The 20,180-nt window shown below is 33.7% G+C and overlaps 2 protein-coding genes across 4 annotated transcripts; one reads left to right on the forward strand and one right to left on the reverse strand.

Moving 5' to 3' along the window:
* The first annotated feature begins 13,745 nt into the window (after nucleotides 1-13,745).
* Nucleotides 13,746-16,961, forward strand: LOC141591580 (short-chain dehydrogenase reductase 2a-like). Its single transcript, XM_074411993.1, has 2 exons — nucleotides 13,746-14,009; nucleotides 16,122-16,961. The coding sequence occupies exons 1-2, from the start codon at nucleotides 13,921-13,923 to the stop codon at nucleotides 16,936-16,938; spliced, it is 906 nt and encodes a 301-aa protein (XP_074268094.1). The 5' UTR covers nucleotides 13,746-13,920; the 3' UTR covers nucleotides 16,939-16,961.
* A 322-nt stretch (nucleotides 16,962-17,283) lies between these two features.
* LOC141606301 (uncharacterized) lies at nucleotides 17,284-19,931 on the reverse strand. 3 transcript variants are annotated; one of them, XM_074425383.1, is made up of 3 exons: nucleotides 19,741-19,931; nucleotides 19,574-19,640; nucleotides 17,284-19,096 (listed from the first exon to the last, which is right to left on the reverse strand). In XM_074425383.1, the coding sequence occupies exon 3, from the start codon at nucleotides 19,024-19,026 to the stop codon at nucleotides 17,449-17,451; it is 1,578 nt and encodes a 525-aa protein (XP_074281484.1). In that variant the 5' UTR covers nucleotides 19,027-19,096; nucleotides 19,574-19,640; nucleotides 19,741-19,931; the 3' UTR covers nucleotides 17,284-17,448. The 3 variants fall into 3 exon arrangements, with proteins under 3 accessions (XP_074281484.1, XP_074281492.1, XP_074281499.1); XM_074425391.1 differs by lacking the exon at nucleotides 19,574-19,640 and having other exon boundaries at nucleotides 19,703-19,931; XM_074425398.1 differs by lacking the exons at nucleotides 19,574-19,640; nucleotides 19,741-19,931 and adding an exon at nucleotides 19,203-19,560.
* Nucleotides 19,932-20,180: the final 249 nt, after the last annotated feature.

A 20,180-nucleotide genomic window follows, 5' to 3' on the forward strand; every position in this document is an offset into this window, starting at 1 on the left:
TTTGAAAATGAGAAATGGAGAGCCTGTTTAGGCGCGGGTTAGCCCACGTTTTATGTGCCGTGTTCTGACCTTTTAGAAAACATTATAAAACGTGTTGAAAATGGGTATTTGAACCCGGTTTGATTTGAAAGGGTCGTTTAGACCGCATTTGTTGATTTGAAGAACTAGACTCGAATAATCATCATTATTTGATAATATTCGGTGCCGGGTTCGATTTGACAAACTTGACATGAATAGTTTTGAAAAATGATTATGGACTAATTGTTTTAAGTCCATTTGAATGTAATTAGTCGATACTCGTCATCGTACTTGTTAAAATCCGGCATGGTATGTAGAACCAAGGATGATTTTGTGTTGGTGACTAACATGTTTGTTTGGAAATGTAAAGAAATGAAATAAAAGGCTTTGAAATACCTTCTAAATGTCATTAACCAAATATCATCACCGAAACACGGATTTAACCGTCATGGTATGAGGAACCAAGGGTGAAAAATGCTTTATGGTTAAAACATGTGAAATGAAACAAAAAGGTTTCGAAAATACTTGAAATGGTAAAAATCGATTACAAATATGAAAAATGGATTAAGGGAAATGACGAGAACAAACACGGTTGATTTCTGGTCTGAATACCCCATTTAGGCGCGGGCCAGTTGGCGACCTAAGGGGCTTCGCCTCGGACAAAAATCGTTTTGGCTCGTTTATTCCATGTTTTTGGTTCATGTTATGCATGTTTTAGCATGTTAGAGTCATGAAACAAATGAAAACATAATAAAAGAGGATTTTTACACCCTCATACTTACATGTTTGGTTATGGCGAGTGACCGACGTAAGTGTAACAACTCGTTTGATCGGAAAAAACTCGGTTTAAAACCGTTTTGGTAAGTAAAATAGTGTTTTAAAAGTTTAGTGATGGTGTAGTGGTCGAAGTGGTCGGTCAAGTGGTTTAATGCACGATGACGGTACCAAACAATGTGTAAGGCTTGTATTTACGATCGGTAGGTCGTAAATACGCGTCGGATTGTGACTTAAGAAGTCGAGTCGAGAATTTTAAGGGAGAAAAGAGGGGGCGGACACTCGCGTAAATCTCAAATGGGTGGCATTTGAGGGGTATTTATAGGAGAATGAGTGGTTGTGTGAGTTTTGAGCGACGTGGCCACTTGAGCTGCTCAAAGAGGCGCGAGCCACGTCGCGGGTCTTCGAGGTGTGTTGTCGCTTTCACAACAAACGCAATCATGATTTGTTCTATCCTAAGTTTTGTAGTCACATGTTTGGTACTTGACCAACATGAATCCGGGAAAACTTAAGGTAGAAGGTTTGAAATGTTTGGTTTTTTGTGTTTGACTCGGTTTGACTCGTTGTTGGAGTCGGGATTTGAATTTTTGAGTCGGTTTTTGGTCCGGTGTCGGTTTTGACTCTAGTTAGTGTCATTGCGACCCCGTCGCCGTGCATTAAACACTCCAGGTATTTTTGAAATGTTTTGAAATGTTTTATTTTCGAAATCGTTTTAAGTTTTCCGACGTAAAGTTGTACACAAACTGTCGATCAAACGCCGCGATTCCAAAACATGTTGTAGTCCGATAATCATCGGGTGTTTGTTGGAGTCTCAGCGGATACTGGGTATCTACAAAATGCAATATAAATGGTAGGCGATATGTAGAATGAAATAAATTTGTAAATTGCCCGCAAGGGTGGAGTCTAGTGGTTAAAACTTGGGTGAAATTCCCAGGAGACCGAGGTTCAAGCCTCCTCATGAGCAAAATCTTGTGGAGCATTCTTGGCCTGAGTCCATGCCTAATAGACTTCGAGCATGTCACCTTCGGGTGGCTTATCTGGTATACGTGGTTTGCAGGCTATTACGTACACCCGAGGGTTTACCCAGTGTGCACCAAAGGTAGCGGCTGCGGGTTCCCTCGTCACCAAAAACTTGTAAATTTTAAAAAACTTACCATAATCTCACTAGAATCACGGCAAGATATCACAATAGTAGTATTAATTATATATTTAATATTTGTAGCGATAATATTATGAAAGGAATATGAAGATACGCGCTTTGATTTTTGATTTAGTTATCTAAAATTTTGGTTCCTATATTACATGTGCTCATCCCAATTTACTACTCCGTATAACACTGATCATTTTTTAAGAAGAAGATGAACTTTCATGGTAAGCATATAGATTCCATGACAAACGAGATTGTTCTTAACTTATATTTCGGTTTTGACCGTATTGCTTTAAGCGGTAAGTTAATAACTTTATTAATTTTAATTTACGTCAGTATAATTTAGTATTATCTGTTCTAAAACTTTTCTTTTGTTATGTTAACTGTTAATTTTACATAATTATTTATAAGTACATCTTATATCTTTTGTTGTTAGGTTCCATTATTTTAGTAGATTTTTACATTCAAACATTTAGTTTGTTTCTTCTAGATCATATGTTCATTATATCAGACATCAGGGACGAAGCTAGGGCAATATAACAACCGGGGCCGATTTCATAAATTATTTTGTTAGTCTATGCTCGTTTATCATAAACCTCACACCCTTATTTAGCATCGTTGATATCTATTACTCCTTCCGCTTCAATTATTTGTGTAAATTTTATATTATTTACGAGAGGGGTTTTAATCAAAAGTAAATAAATGATTAAAATGGCATGGAAAGAGTGTGATTTTTTAACTATTGTTTTAAACTTATAAGTAAATGCATAAATTATACAAAGGCCATTGTTTTATTTAACAGGGTATAGTTTAGTTGGGGTAGTTGGGGCAAGACAGCTAAGTTAAATTAGTAAAATTATTCATCTCAGTCATTTGGTAAAAATAGTCTTTATAATGAATATGAAAGGTAGTAAACGAATAAATGGGACGGAGGGAGTACTAAATAGATACTTCCTCCATTCAACTCCACTCTACCATTTTTTATTTTCTACACTATTCACAAATAAACATTTAATTTCAATTTTCTCTTAATACATAAGTAAAAATATATTCATGTGTGATCTTGTTTGATTCGTCTTTACGAGTATATTAAAAATATTTAACTTTTATACCCCCTCCGTACCAGACCAATGGTAACACTTACCTAATACGGCCGTACCACACCAATGGTAACATTCCTTATTTGGCTCACAACCTTAAAAGTTATCCTTATACCCTTTTGATATTTACACAAAATGTCATTACATACCTCAACTATCAACCCACAATTAAACCCGCAATTACATACCCCACCTATTTTTTCCCTCTTTACCCCTGCTTTTACCCTATTTTCTTAAAAACCCAATTTTTTACCATGTTACCATTGGTCTGGTATGGAGGGAGTAATTTTTGCAAATACGTAGCTAACGATATTTATCGCGTAAAACACACGTTGGCAAACGTGATAAAATAAAGTGGTAGAGTGGAGTTGAATGGAGGAACTATCACTCAAAAATAGTGTTTATAATGAATATGAAAGGTAGTAAACGAATAAATGGGACGAAGGGAGTACTAAACAAATATCACTCGCAATATACCGAATATACACTTTGTAAGAAAAGCAAAAAAATAACTACCGAATATACACTTTGTGTGGATTGAACACATGATCTCAGGAGAATCTCACTCTTCCCTCATGTTACCACTGCGCTAAACACAACATGTTGTATAAGACTACTTGCCTACTAATTATTCCTTTGGGATATTCTATATGGTACCCTTTAATTTTTCGACTTTTTACATGGTACCCCTACACTTTTTAAAACATACATGGTACCCCTAATTGTTGTTATTATCATTAAGTGTACCCCTAAACTTTATTTTCCGTCAAGTAAACTTAGTTTAAGGCGTTAAGTGATTACTTAGACGCGTAACCAAGCTTGTCATTTATCATTCCCATGACATAAGGACTCTATTAGGCTCAATATCCATCTTTAGACGTGATAATTTGGCAGGGAATCAATAAATTTTCCATCAATTTTTTTTTAGCCCATATATACCAATAAATATTAGGATCGAGATGGATATTGAGCATAATAGAGTCCTTATGTCATGGGATAATAAATGACATGCTTAGTTATGCATCCAAGTCATCACTTAACGCCTAAAACTGAGTTTAATTGACGAACAATAAAGTTTAGGGATACACTTAGTGATAATGACAACAATTAGGGGTACCATGTATATTATAAAAAGTATAATGGTACCATGTAGAAAGTCAAAAAATTAAGGGATACCATGTAGAATATCCCTATTCCTTTTGAGACTACCTGGGCCATGGCCCATTCGGCCCGAGAATAGCTTCCTCTCTGTCAGACATAATAATATTAAAATGAATTGAAATATTATTTATGTTCTCACATTAAGTGCTACATCAAAAAATAATAGTATTGTATACGACTTTGTTATTTGTATAGAATTTCCAAAAATTTCAAGTCTACTGCTTTTGAAGTATTGTATTATCGTCATCAAATTGTACAATGTGCGAGTTAATTCCTCTTATTGTAGGTTCTTATTTGTCTGAAAATGGTTATTTTAATTTTAACAATATATGGCTTAGAGTTTACGACGGGTTACTTCGTAATAATTTCACGAAAAAATGGTGTATTGTAAAGTCACATTATCTATAGGAAAGTGTTTACTAATTTTCCTAATAGTTATTTATTTTGATGTAGTCAATAACTTAATATGCAATAGTAAGTTTGACTTAAATTATTGTTTTAAGATATTTGAGTTATTAAAGGTAATTTGTAATTGTATAAAGTGCAAATCGATCATATTGGTTTATTTATTAAACAATTAAACAAATAAAGTTCATATTGACTGGATCGAGGCCGAATTGGGCCAACATGTCTTTTAAACTAATTTTTAGCATACACATTTTTGTTTCTTTGTCCATCCTTATTGAATAGGGCCACTACTAACTAGATTATTATGGTAAAAAAGTGTAAATTCTCACTTAAAAAGAAGGTTATTTATTAACTTGGATATAGTGTACTATTTCACCTTAACCACTAAATTGACGTAAAACCTGTTAATGTATATATTTTGCTATTGTACTCAAATGAAACACTAGCAGGTAAATGTGTAATGTTACAAACTATTGTCGTAGTCCATAGTAAATTATAAAAAATATTAAGAAGAAGAGATGATGGGGTGTCGTGTTTAGACTCTTTAGAGTGAAGTGGGTCGATTGGATGAAATGACATTACGGAACGTTTAGATCAAGTGCGTCATTATCAAAATCGAATATTCGTATTTCATAAATTACTATAATGAATAAGTTTGCTACTAATCATAATTTTGATTTTCTCTCTAAATTAAAGTGCGTCATTTAACGAAAGAAGCGGAAGACAATATTTAATTGCCTTGAAACAATCTTACTCTATTCTGATATTGGGTTTTAGAAAAAATATATAAAGAAATATAAATTAGTTAAAATTTCTCAAGTAATTTCATAGTATATATATCAGAACATGGGCAATAGATAATGTAGAATTATCAAAAGGGTAAATTGATTATTACTCACTTATATAATTTACTTTTTGAAACTTACTCCCTTATATAATTTTTTTCGAAAATTACTCCCATAAAATGCCACATTTATCAAATATTGCTCCCATTTTAACGACTCCAGCCAATAAAATAAAAATATTACATTCAAAATTTGAAATTTAGTACTAACTTTTGCTGTTTATGACTATATTGTCTTTAGCCTTATTATATTGAAGACTTCAACTGCACCGAGAGGGAGAAAGGGATTTAACAAATTTGGGAGGAAAGAGGTTAATTTAACATATTTGGGAGGACGAGTTGATTTAAATTAAACATATAATAAGCCTAAGGGTAATATAATCATATGCAAGAAAAATTAGTACCAAATTTCAAATTTTGGAGGAAATATTTCTCTTTTGTTTGGCCGAAATCAATGAATGGGAGCAATATTTGAAAAGAGTTATATTTATGGGAGTAAGTTTCGAAAAAAATTATATAAGGGAGTAAGTTTCAAAAAGTGAATTATATAAGGGAGTAATATTCAATTTACCCTTATCAAAAAAATAATTTAGATACTTAATATTATTTTCAATTTATATAAGTTAGAGTGATTTTAAAGTTACCTAACAACTAATGCATGACATTATAACATTGAAAGGTAATGAGTAAACACAAAATCTCATTATAGACGACACATATCTGTCTATAACTAAAGACGGGTCAAATACAATACCACATTCCTAATAGGACAAGCAACAACTGGGGTGGTGGGGGCAAAAAATGTCACCACTTTCAAGCTATTTGACGCGTCTTTAGCTTTAGACGGATATATCCGTCTATAGCAAGACTAGCTGATGAGTAAATAAGGTGTTCGCAAAAAAAAAAAATGTTATATCCATTTTAATTTTACTGTTCAATCTCCCATTTTAAATTATCTCAAATTAAATGTGTGTTGCATGACAAAATGATTTACAGTATTGAAAGGCGAGTTTTAACATGACTCAATAAACAAAAAAAAACATAGTATTTGGCTACTTGAAAGGCGAATGATTGAGCGGTGTTGACGGTGAGAGATCGTGATAGGGGAGGGGTCGCAATCGGTGAGGAGTCTCATAAGATTATGAGAAGGGTTATGGGTCATGTATGGGGTGGGGCCGAGATGATGGCGAGGCTGGGGGTACGAGACGTAGGAGATGATGGAGGCAAGGTGAGGTAGGATAGTTGGAAGACGTAGGATATAAATTGTTGGAAAATGGTTAGTTGTGTGGGGGCTGTTGAGACAGGGGTTGAGATGGAAGTCGTGATCCGAGGTGCACGTTGGGTGAGGTCACCGCTATGGTGGAGGGTCTGAAGGTGGATCTCGAGGTAGTCGGTAAATGATGGCGAACGTTGTTTTCAGACGTCCAAAGAATGTGGTGGGAGAGAAAATGAGAAAAAAGGTAAAGAATTTAGAGAACAAACAAGTGGGATAATATGATTAAAAAAAAGTGTATAACAATGAGTAAAATTAATTGTATATTGTGTAAATAAACAGGTTATGAAATTTACAATAATTTTATATTTACTTTTCAGATTTCATCACTTATATATAAATTAAAAAGTTGAGAAAAATTTTTAAAGAGTACTTCGAATAAAAGGAAGCAACATAAACTTATCAAAAGTGTATAGGTAAACAAAGTTAAGTTTTCTAAAATTTAGTTATTCACTATATCAAAAAATACATAAATTTGTACTTTTAATAATATTTTTCGTTACCATCCGTGCAGTGCACGGGTTCAAAAACTAGTTGGATTTAATTTGTTTTAGATGAAGAGAATATGTGACATTGGTCTTTGGTGACATTGAAGGAGTGCACAAATTGTTCCTGAATCTATAGAGCAAAGATTTAACGAATCTGAGAAAGATTCAGTAATCAAGTTAGGGTGAAATAATGGAGAACCTTAAGGCAACAAAATCCATTGACAAAATCCACGAAATCCATGAAAACAAGTACACTAACATTAATCCAGCTATACAATGTACCACTTTTCTTCCGGAGCAAGATTTCTGTCCATTCCCATTAGATCCTAACAACACTATCCAGTCGATCATAAAAATGAAGATACGAATCCCCAATATTATTGCTTAACCAATTAATAATTAATAAATTGGGAGGATTACATATTTTATGAGTAATTAAGAAGCCAAATGGTCCAGAATAATTCATGTAGCGTATATATTTTAATAATTTTGACCGCGCGAAAAAGGTTGGAATCTTAGAAAGTAGAAGTTACAGCGATATCATCTTGCTGGACTTGATGAATTCAGATGGTGTTTGGTGACCCCCCCTATGTTTTGACTCCTGATATTTGGACTTGGATTAGAAGAAATATAGAGACAGTATCCAACATCTTGGTAAGCTGCCATCTTGCAAATTAGACATGTCAATGGGTGGTAAAATGTGGCAATGGACCGTGCATTGTCGTTCACCGTGTCATGCTGCGTGCCTAGACCCGTCAAAGACGTTGGGTTATAAAAGATATGTTAAATATTATTACGAGACGTTAGGTTTTACGTATGACACCCAAATCAATGTTAATTATAAAGTTGTAATATTACATCATTTACAATAGTTTTTTGTGTATGAAAAAAGAGATGCACTTGGGAGGTTAGTCAATTTCTAGTTCTTCTAAATCAACTAACAAATCGTATAATACTAAACAAACTTTTAGGGAATGGCATGCCTAGTTCCTTTAAAGTGTTCTTAATTAACCGATATTTTTCTTTCAAACTCTGGTCCCTTGTTTGTTAAAGGCTTGATTAATTTCCTAAATAAATTTGGTTTTGGCCTTTTTAATGCTTGGCATTTATGCAAATATCATGGCTTTTTTCCCTGAAAAAAAAATGTATCATAGCATGCACTATTAGTGCTTTTAATGGTGTTGGATGTTTGATTTTAATGGGTATTTAAATTCCACTATACACAGAGGGAGAGTCGGGGCCTAAAATCAGGCCGAAAGGCATACTCAATGGACAACGGGTAAAATTATTGTACTTCCCCTTGTTGGTCCTGAGGGACGGATGAGAATAGGTTAGCTGAATTAAGAGGAAAAAAGGGATCTGCTGAATTTCAAGTTTTTTGTTTTACCACTAAGGCCATATTCTTTTGGACTGAAATTGTATGAACTGAACTGAATTGAACTTAATGGAGCTAAACTGAACTGAATTGAACTTAATAGAGCTAAGCTGAATTGAACTGAACTGAACTGATCTGAACTGAACTAAACTGAACTGAAATAAAAATAAAAAGATTATAATAATAATAACAATAATAATAATTATCATAATCATAATAATAATAATAATAATAATAATAATAATAATAATAATTATTATTATTATTATTATTATTATTATTATTATTATAACAATAATACCAATAATAATAAATATTATTCATTATTATTATTATTAATATAGTAATATAATATAGTAATAATCTAATAAGTTATATAAAAAATAAAATAGTAATAATAATAATAATAATAATAATAATATACTAGTAATATAAATGATAACATTATTAATAATAATATAATATATTAATAATAATAACTAAAAAATAAATATGATAAGTATAATATAAATATTATAAATAATAATAACAATAATAATAATAATAATAATAATAATAATTTATTAATATAATAATAATAATAATAAACATGTTATTAATAATATTAATAAAAATGAAAATATTAATAAAATAATAAATATAATATAACGATATAATAATAATAATAATAATAATAATAATAATAATAATAATAATAATAATAATAATCATAATCATAATCATAATCATATAATAATAAATAAAAATATTAAATATAAATAATAATAATAATAATAATAATAATAATAATAATAATAAATATAACAGCAATATAGTAAATATTAAAAAGAAATATTAATATAATAATAATAATAGTAAATAAATTAATATAATAACAATGATAACAATAAGAATATAAAATAAGAATAGTAATATTAATGTTGAAATAAACTAATCAATCGAATCAATCAAGAGAGCTAAATCAATCAATCAATCAATCAACTTACTAGAGCTGAACTGAGCTTATTAGAACTAAAATTAAGTCCAAAAAACATGGCATAAGTTCATGTTCTTTTGGACTTAAAGTCACTTAATTTAAGATTACTTCAAATCATATACGTTCAGTTCAGTTCAGATCCTATAATGTCAGTTCAACTCAGCTCCTATAAGTTCAGTTCAGTTCAGATCCTATAAGTTCAATTTAGATTTTATAAGTTCTGTTCGGATCATATAAATTTAGTTCACAAAAGTTATATACGAAGTATTATTTTTAAAACCGGTGCTAAAACATTTGACTTTAATTATTTGATACATATATACGTTTTTTTAAAACAAAATTATCACTCCTCTCATTATTTTTTATCGTAATGTAATCGTAGTATAATGTATGAACAAACCAATGTATATGAAGCAAAAAATGTTATTATCTTATCTTGTGTTTTAGACTATATTTTCTTATCAATGTTCTCTCTTGGTTACCCACTAATTTCTTGTAAAATTTTGTTTGATTTCAATAAAAGTTTGCGTGTTTTATAATAATAATAATAATAATAATAATAATAATAATGGGCGTTAAACATCGGCATAACCTTGTCCGGGACACTCTTTTCGACATCTGCTATAGATCTGGTATTACTGCGGGGAAGGAGGTTGATATCGGTTTGGTTGATGGGCATGGGGGCTCTCTTCGTCCTGCGGATTTATTGCTTTATTCTTGGGACAGGGGGCGTGATGTGTGCGTCGACCTGACAGGTTCTTCACCTTTGACTCAGACTGGGTTGGCAGATTTTGTGTCGGGCCGGGTTGTCGGCCCGATCTTTGCTCGGCAACAAAGTCTGCTAAGTATGGGGATTTGTGCGCGGTAGCGGGTTATGGTTTCCTACCTTTCTCTTTCTCTTCACTTGGGAGTTGAGTTCGGATCTTTGTTGCCTTACTCAAGCGGATCCGGAAATTTCTCGGTATCTCGGATCTTTGGGGCTCGGGTAGCCGCTTACATTTTTACTCGTATTAGCTTTACTATTGCTAAGGGTGTGGGAGCCCAGATTGTCTCTCGGCTCCCCACCAATTTCATGTAAACCTTTTATTTTTATTATAATGAAAGCTGCGCGCATTTTATAAAAAAAAAAAAAAAAAAAAAAGAATAATAATAATAATAATAATAATAATAATAATAATAATAAATAGTTAAGTTAAATTAAATTAGTTAATTTAACTTCGGATTCTATAAGTTCAGTTCAGATCATATAAGTTCAGTTCAGATCCAATAAGTTCAGTTCAGTTCAGATCCTATAAGTTCGGTTCAGTTTAGATCCTATAAGTTTAGTTCAGATCTTATAAGTTAAGTTCAGTTCATATGATTTAAGTTCAGTTCAGAGCTGTTTCAGTCCAAAAGAACATGACCTAAAATAAGAAGGGCTACTTTACATTTGGAATTGCATAAAAACGTGTAACACTGTAAGAGATTAAGAGGAAAGTTGTCCCACATGGGGGAAATAAGAGACTTGTGATATGTTTATGAGCACAAATAGGATTATACATCCAGTTGTACCATAAGCATTGTACAACCAAGGTATAAGAATCCGAGTTTATATGTATTCTTTCTGAGCTAATTCAAATTCATGTTTTTAATGTGTAAATGGATGAGCTCAATACTTTCTAATAAAGCTCATATTCTTTAACATAAAGCTCGGATACTTAATCACAAAGCTCGGAGTTTACACCGTATAACATATACAACTGGTTGTATAGTCCATGAATTGGTTTATAAGAGATTTCACCCACCACTTATTAACAATGTCTTGTGTTTTGGGGCTTAAGTGAGGACAAATAATGGCCTAAAGGTACACATCTCATCTTATTGGGGTAATGTTACGACGGTGGTGGGCCGGCAAGTTGTTATGAAAAGGATTATTCATCTCAAAAGGCCGGTTTGCTGACTATAAATTTGAAATTTGCTTTGGTCTAATCAGAAATTATTCTATCATTTCTATATGTGGTATTTACAGGTAATTCTTTGGTCCTGAATCAAGGTATTCAGGACGAACAGGTTATTCCGACTCGATACCGTTAAGAATCCCTAACTACTGTGTGCGTGGAAATAGATCATATTTGAAGTATATATTTTTCCCTTCTAAATGTGTAAGCTTCCATCCCCCTCGAATATGTAGATCAGATTAAGGGTGTTAATTATATTGGGATTTAATCTCAAGGACGAGCCATAAACTCCTTGCGGTTTATTAGGAGGATGTGAATTTTTAGTGAGTAGAGCTCATAAATTCCAAGACTCACCGAATAAAATTTCGAGGTCATCGTATTCGAGTGCCGAGTTAATTTTTATATTAAAAAAAAAGGATTTTCCTAACAAACTTTAATATAGAAAATGACCCGCCTGAATCAAACCCAAAAAATATACCCCAAACTATTCAAATTTCAAACTAAGGTTGTGTTTGGTAACTTGTTTAGTAAACAACTGGTTAATATTAGCAGAATCAGGTTGCGAAAGCAAATAATATTTAGCATATTGTATTAGCGGGTTTGACTAAAATATATAATTAACATATTTTGTTAATGGTGTTTGGTAATCAACAGTTTCAGATTAAGACATTGTTTACATTTTTGTAAAATAAGTAATACGGTCATTAATCAATTTTTGGGTACACCGGGTGTACCATATCATCGTACACCCTACCCAATGAGAATATTAAAATTGAATCAATACTCCATAAATAATAGAACATAATCTTAATAAAATAAAAACTAAGGCAACTCATTGGCTAGGCTCTACGATATTTTGTAAAAATGGCAATTTACATATTTTCTAATCTGTTAACTAAATATGTTAGGAAGAGTCACATATTGTAAAATAGTAGATTATAATCAAATCTACAATTTTAATATGCGGTCTACCAATTATCTTAAACAATATATTAATTTGTTAAATATGTTAAAATGTCGCAATATACATGATAAAACCTTCTCAATCTATTTATTTTTTTTTAACAAAAAAACCTCTAATTTAAACTCGGCGCAATTCATCTATCAATGAGTAGATTATACAACATGTTGTATGCAGTTGTATGATGTAGAATCCGAGCTGTGTACTAAAGTTTTCGAGTTTTTTTAAAAGAATCTGAGATATGCTGTAAAGTTTTTTTGAACTCACACACTTAAACAAAATAAAAATAAACTCTTACAAAACTCAAAAAAATTACACATAAGCTCAGATTAATGTATAGGGTTGTACAATGCTCATTATACAACTGGTTGTATAGTAGTATTTGTGTTAATCTATCTATTATTAATTCTATAGATAACTAAATAAAAACAAAGCGCCTTGCTTGTGACGGACACTATCCGTCACAAGCTGAAGACGGATAGTGTCCCTCTCACAATAAGGCAAGTGGGGAGGCAAGTGGGGGGAAAATGGAGCACCCATTGAATAGTGCAACTTGCATTTTGTGAGAAGGGCATTATCCGTCTTCAGCTTGTGACGGATAGTGTCCGTCTTCTAGGGCAGAGTACGGATCGGGTATTTGATCCAAAGTGCTAGTTCGGATCGGATATTCATATTAAAAATCCTGAAGTTAGATATCCAATATCTAAACCAAATGTTTCGGATATCCAATGTTCGGGTATCCAAAACAATCGGTTCGGATGCGGATATCCATCGGATATCCATACTTTTGAATTTACTTTAAAATTAAGTTTGAAACACGATTATATTCATAGTCTTACATGATGGTTTTCTTTAGTATTCTTATTCCAATGTTCTCGACATAAAATTTAAGTACCACCTAGATATTTCTCTAATATTTTAAACATTAATTAAGTTGTTGTATCAAATAAAATTTTATTTTCTCGAAATTATACTAGAAAACTATAGTTTCGGATCGGATATCCAAATGTTTTAATTCTAATATCCATATCCAAACCAAAACCAAAGATTTCGGATCAGATATCCAAACCAAACTTAACTTTCGGATCGGATATCCAAACATTCGGATCGGATTCGGATCGGATATCGGATCAGTTTGGATAATCGGATTTTTTGTTCTGCTCTACCGTCTTCAATGAGAATTTGTGAAATAAAAATAATACGGTGCCTTCCTGTCCAAATGTAATTGAAAAAGGATACGGAAAATCACTTGGTTATGACAAAATGAATGATCGGAGCAAAAAGACGGTACAGTAGTCGAACTGTTGAATATTCAACTCAGAAAATGCCAAGTATCTCTAAAAAACTATATATACACCAAAGCTACACACATATAAATCATCCCCTCCACATTCCACATATATACAACCCGCACCTCTCCCTAACAAGTTGAACCTCCGATCACATACAATACACAAAATGCATGTTCAACTCGCCTCTGATGATTTACTTCAACATGAAGCCTTCCATTTGCAAACACCAAATATCCCTTACTTTTCACCTAGGAGGTATGTAGTTAATTTCTGTCCACCTCTCCTAATTTCGCCATTTGATTTTAACTTAACACCATAAGTTCACTTTCTGCATTGCTTTACTTTAGTTAGTAAATACTCTGTAACTCTTTTTCCCCAGCTTTAAAACTAGTGTATCTTATAACGGTGCATGTTGGATTTCTTGTCGATTTATTGGTTCAAAGTTCATGCATGGCTTGTTCAGGTTATGATGTACTATTGTCGTGGGCTTTTGAGCTTTATAATGTATTATACGTCTTTTTTTATTTATTAAAAACCCGTATATTGTACTCCGTATTTGTGCCTTCAATTTTTGTCAAACTCCTTACCGTGTACGGTCTCTTAAAGTCCTAGACTGAACATTCATCATAGCTGGCCAGCATTATCTCATTTAATTTCAAATACAAAGCGTCTCATTATAGACATGGCTATCCGTTTATAGTTATAGACAGACCAAATATCCACCAAATATCCACTCAGTTTAAGCAAAACGAGCCAAATATCACCACCTTAACGTCAAATGTCACCAGTATCATTTCCATGTGATGTACTACCTGTTGTAGCTTAGGAAATGACACTGGTGATATTTGGCGTTAAGGTGGTGACATTTGGCCCGTTTTACTTAAAGTGGCTGGATATTTGGTCCGTCTATAGCTATAGACGGATATGCGCCGCCTATAATGAAAATTTGTGTTTCAAATAATACGTGTATTTTCTAGCTATTAGCAAACAATAATGAAATAAAGAAAAAAAAACTACAGTCCTTGATTTGAATGATCAACCTAAGAATACATTGATTATTGACTAGAATGAAAGTAAGTAGAAACGAATATGACAATTTGAAACAGAGACTAGAAAATTATTCATAGAGTTGATCTTTGACTAAATCTCTTTAGAAAACAATTAAACTACTTATTCACGTATAAAAGCATATATGGATCGAGTATATAATTAAGTTTCCGCATTCATATCCCCTATGGAGTCGTAAAATAACACTTCATGATAGAGTTTACTCATGTCGATCTATGTTTATAAATATATATATAATTCTTTTACTATTTAGATGTAATTCCATAAACATTCAACACTACAAATTACAAATTTGAAAAATGGTGACGAAATTTGAAATTTCCGAGTGTAAACCTTGGTGTTAGTAGTTGACTTGTAATAATACTTTTCACTAGTTCAAAATTACTACTATCAACTTGGTATACTTTATTTGTACATTAGTTGGTGGTTTTCATAGGTTTACTCAGTTTTCACAACTACTCCGTATTATAGAATTAAAAATGGATTTGAGCGTATGATTTGGCTTTGGTGAGGTAGTACATGAGATCACATACAGACTACAGTTGGTGGTATGACTTGAAAGAAATATTTCAGTTTGGGCGATCACATGCTAAACATAAACCTACTCTGACTTTCTTCATTTCTTTTTGTTTAATTATTGTGTCATTTTTATAAAGTCTACATACCCAATGGGGAATGAGAAGGCAATCTATACCTTGTATTACTACACAATAGAGTAGAATTTACTTAAATGGAATTTCATACCACTTTATTCACTTTTTTTCTACTCAACTATTAAGTTTTATTACCGAGTAGTTTATTTTGAAGGCGTTTTTTTAATGATTACTTTTAAGAAAATGAGATTATGGTACTCGGTGTTCAAGATCACCATACTTAGACTGAACTATTTATTCATATATAAGAGTATTAATTAAATATTCAATATGGTGGTATTAAAACTCGGCACCGTTTGATGGTATTCTTGCACTAAACGTCTGGAAATTAAACGGTAAAACGTTATTCGGTTGTACCAAAGTCTATATTTGTCATCTTAATTACATGCATGATATAGACCCTTTATATAATAAAGAGAGAATTTAACGCTATTTATTTTTCGTAATTATAACTTGAATTGTTTTTAAGAAGTAGAAATGTGTGAAGAGTACTCTCCCTTAGTCCGTTTACCGTTGTGAATTGTGATGCTCAATAGAAGAACAAGGACTACAATGAGTTAATTAGCAATAATCAGTTGATCACTAAGATGACATACTCAAGGCAATTGATGTACTAATTGTGATTTGAATTACTTACATGATGTAGGTTGGAAGGAAAAGTGGCAATTGTGACAGGTGGGGCCGGAGGAATAGGAGAAGCAACCGTGAGACTATTTGCAAGTCATGGTGCCAAGGTTGTAATTGCCGATGTCATCGACTCATTAGGCACAACAATAGCCAACTCACTGTCTCCCGCGCCAGTTACGTACGTCCATTGTGACGTAAGTGTTGAGGAGGATGTCGAGAAATTAGTCTCAACAACAATGTCGCGATATGGCAAGGTCGATATATTTTTCAACAATGCCGCTATATTAGGCCAACAAAAAAGGAAAAGTATAATGGATTTTGACGGGGATGAATTCGATAATATCATGAGAGTCAATGTTAAAGGCATTGCCTTAGGAGCTAAACATGCTGCTAGGGTTATGGTCCCTAGGAGAACTGGTTGCATCATTTCAACAGCAAGTGTAGCCGGGGTCCTAGGAGGTTGCGGACCTCACTCGTACACCGCCTCAAAACATGCAATTGTAGGGCTAACCAAGAATGTGGCGGCTGAGCTTGGAAAGTATGGTATTAGGGTTAATTGTATTTCTCCCTTTGGTGTAGCAACACCAATGTTGATTAATGCATGGTGTGGTGGCGAGGAAGACGTGTGTGATTACGATTTGCCGAGGGAGCACAAAGTGGAGATTGTGGAAGAGTTTGTGAGAGGAATTGCGAATTTGAAGGGTGCAACACTTAGGGTTCAAGATGTAGCTGAGGCTGCTCTTTATCTTGCTAGTGATGAATCTAGGTATATTAGTGGCCATAATCTTGTCATAGATGGAGGGTTTACTACATCCAAAAATTGTGTTGGTTTGTGATGCTTTCCCTTTTGTGTGTATCTTGTGTCTCCAAAATCATTCAATTCATTGATTCATTTGTTTGTTAATCAATTAATTTCCTAATAAAAAAAAATCTCGTGTAGTGTGTACTCCTAATTGTGTATATACTAATGCTCTGCATCTCTTTTAAACTTTCAACATCATAAACTGCTGATTAAGTACTTCATACTGCTCTTTCGGTTTGTTTTTTGTTAGTTTCTATGTTGACGACTCGACTGAACCAGATCGTGAGTATTACACTCGGAAACATTTATCGGCTGATAGTTGCCAGTACTGATAAACTTGGCGAATTCATTTGATCGACTCAAGGACACTAGTAGTTGCACAAGAGTTTGTATAGCTGCAGATCTGCAGTTGTTACACCAAACCTGAAGGCACACATGATCAGCCAATTAATAGCAATTATACTACTATAGCATTCAGTAATCTTACTAAACCATGCCTATAAAGCAAAGCTCTGAATGTAATCCACATATTTTCCTTAGAATCTCAAACTTCCATACAAATAGTTGCAGGAACAGGTGGTTCTAAGATAGTCTCATCCTTTACACTAGAGGGCTTTATCTCGGCTAACCGGGAGTTTACACAACCCAAATAGCTTAAGTCACACCTGAATTGAGCCAAAGAACCACCTTCACGAGGCAAAGGGGTTAGCCGAGTATGGCTCTCGAAATAAAACCCGTCTTCTACAATCTCATATGAATCCCCTGTCCGGACTTCTTGTGCTAAAGAGCACCAGCAGCAGAATAGCCACTGAAAGCAAACAACTACATTTGGTCTACTGAAACAGGAGTTATTTGACGGCAGGTTGAAGCGCTTTCTCATTTGGATTCGCCAAAATCCTCCATATAGTAATCCAAACACAGAGAGAGCGATCCCAGAAATCCCAAGAATCTCTCTTACTAAAGTGTTATCAATGTTCACAGCAGCTAAGTTGAAGATCCAAAACGGGGCAGTGCAAAAAAGGAGGAATGTTACAATGTGTACATACATATTCCCAAACCCAAGCCTTTCCATGTTCCACCCAAAAACGCAAAAACAACACAAGAGAGATAGATATGCCACTCTAAAATCTTCCCATAAGCTAAATAGCCCTCCTTTCCACTCAGGCTTGTTCTCGATGATAACTCCTTCATCTCGAGTGGCAAAAGTAAATTTCTTTTCTAGTGATTGTCTACTAAGTTGATTTGAAGTTTCCTTGTCATCGTCACATTCATAGTCCTTTCCAAGGGGACTGAGAGTCGAGTAGAGCCCGGCAATTGCAGGAGATGCTATGGCAATTGAGAGGCAGATACCGACTCCAAGTGCTGGTCGATTAGCTCTTCTAAATCCCAAATTTAGACCACATAAACCATATTGAGCAAAGCAATTAATGTGAAGCAAAACGACGACAATCATCATGTGAAGTCGTTCGTTCGGCTTATATGAAGCATTTTTGCAGTATACTTTCCTCAACTGGGATGAATCCTTCGAGTTCCACTTATACAGAAGTACTAAGTGGTGAAAACGCTTTGGGTGAAGGTAAAGGCACATGAGGGTGAAAAGGGCACTAATGATTTGGTTGTTAACCTCAAACCAAAGGTCTCTCTGTGCCTTATTAGGCAGGGCAGAGTTTAACATTCCAGTCATCACAAGGAACAAGATCGCACCTGACATGACCACACAAGCGACCCACAATAGAAGGGCCATATTCAATGGCTTCCTCACCCATTGTTTACACATTCGAGTCACAGAAACCCAATCAATGTCCTTAAACAGTCGATTTTTGAATGGTTTCCTTAGACTTCCCACGGTAGGAGGATAATCAAGCAATGTTTTTTTGTTATCTTTAGCCATTGGCTGAAACCCAAGTGGAGGTAAAGCTAAATGACCCTTGGGACTGATTTTCAGCATCTTCAACCTACTAGAAAGACTAGTAGTAACATTCTGAGGGAAGTCATTGGGAGACTTGTCATCACTAAGCAATCCCTTTCGAGATGGTGATATTTGGGGAGACATAGTGTGTTTTGGCTCACACCCATCTTCATTTAGGGTTTCAACTCCGTCTCCATGTACAGCAGACACCATTTTATTACTCTAACAAAACACAAAATCGTACAAATCGTTTACCATACCCATTTCTTAACCAATCAAAAACCTACAACAGCAAAACAAACATAACCAATAATTACATTATCCACTTAAACTTGATTCAATAATAAAGTAACAGAAAAGACTCTGCAGTAACAACATTAGCATATTACCCAAATGCCTGAAGAGGTCCCTGAAATTAAAGGGTTAGCAGCGCAGCGCAAAGAGGTGCTTATGAATGACCCTAAATAAAAATTGCGCCGAGGAATTACCCCAATTCTTATTTCAGACCAAGGGTATCCGTCTTATTAATAAGACGGATACCATATTCTCTCACAAAATACCCATTTAGGGTGAGTGGAGAAGCACATGGAGGGTCCCACCTTTGTCCCCTCTACCCATTTCCTCTCACACAACTACCCGTCTTAAAATCCGACCCGTTTTAAGCAAGACTTACTCGAGGAATTATGATGCATTTGCCTAATTCATCAAATGTATAAGTGAACAACAAGTGTAACTTGGAAAGGATGAAACTCTGACTTACCTGTGTTTTGCAGCTCAGTGAAAGATGTTAAATTGTAATGCCTATTTGCCTAATTCAATTTGTTTGACTGAATGAAATAAAGATAACAGTGTTAAAAAGAAGAGAAATTTCAACAACTTTGTTACCCACATTATCAAAATTCTACAAGAAAAAGTAAATCTAAACACCTCGAGCCCAGGTTCAACATTTCCAAAAGGGTCAAAAAGTGACAAGTGTTGTAGACTGTGAAGCAGAATTCAGGCACGATTAGAGCAAGAAGAAAGTGACCAAATTGGTTGTTTGTTTTAAAAAAAAGTGGTCTTGATTTTTTTGAAATTCGAGTTCTGGAGCCCGCCCACTTTTTCTTCTTTTCTAAAATGTCCCATTTGTATTTATAAATTATAATTACACTTGACAAATGAATAAATTGAGCCGGGTTTGGGTTGGGTCAGTTCAGGTCTATTATAAATTTTGGATTAATTCGGGTCGAATCGAGTTATTTCGGGTTTTTGGTATATTTCGGATTTGTTAGTCGGGTCTGTTTCGAGTCAAGCGGGACGGGTTGTTTCGGGTTAGGTCATTTTTGGGTCTATTAATAAGAGATAAAAAAAAAGTCATTTCAAGCCTT

Source organism: Silene latifolia, chromosome 1 (genome assembly GCF_048544455.1).
Source record: "Silene latifolia isolate original U9 population chromosome 1, ASM4854445v1, whole genome shotgun sequence".
NCBI classification, from domain to species: domain Eukaryota; kingdom Viridiplantae; phylum Streptophyta; class Magnoliopsida; order Caryophyllales; family Caryophyllaceae; genus Silene; species Silene latifolia.

Excerpts from the sequence above, each read along its gene's own strand:
- LOC141606301 (XM_074425383.1), bottom strand. The coding sequence starts at position 19,026 with ATGGTGTCTGCTGTACATGGAGACGGAGTTGAAACCCTAAATGAAGAT.
- LOC141591580 (XM_074411993.1), top strand. The coding sequence starts at position 13,921 with ATGCATGTTCAACTCGCCTCTGATGATTTACTTCAACATGAAGCCTTC. Across the intron at positions 14,010-16,121 it reads CCTTACTTTTCACCTAGGAG|GTTGGAAGGAAAAGTGGCAA; the intron begins GTATGTAGTTAA and ends TACATGATGTAG.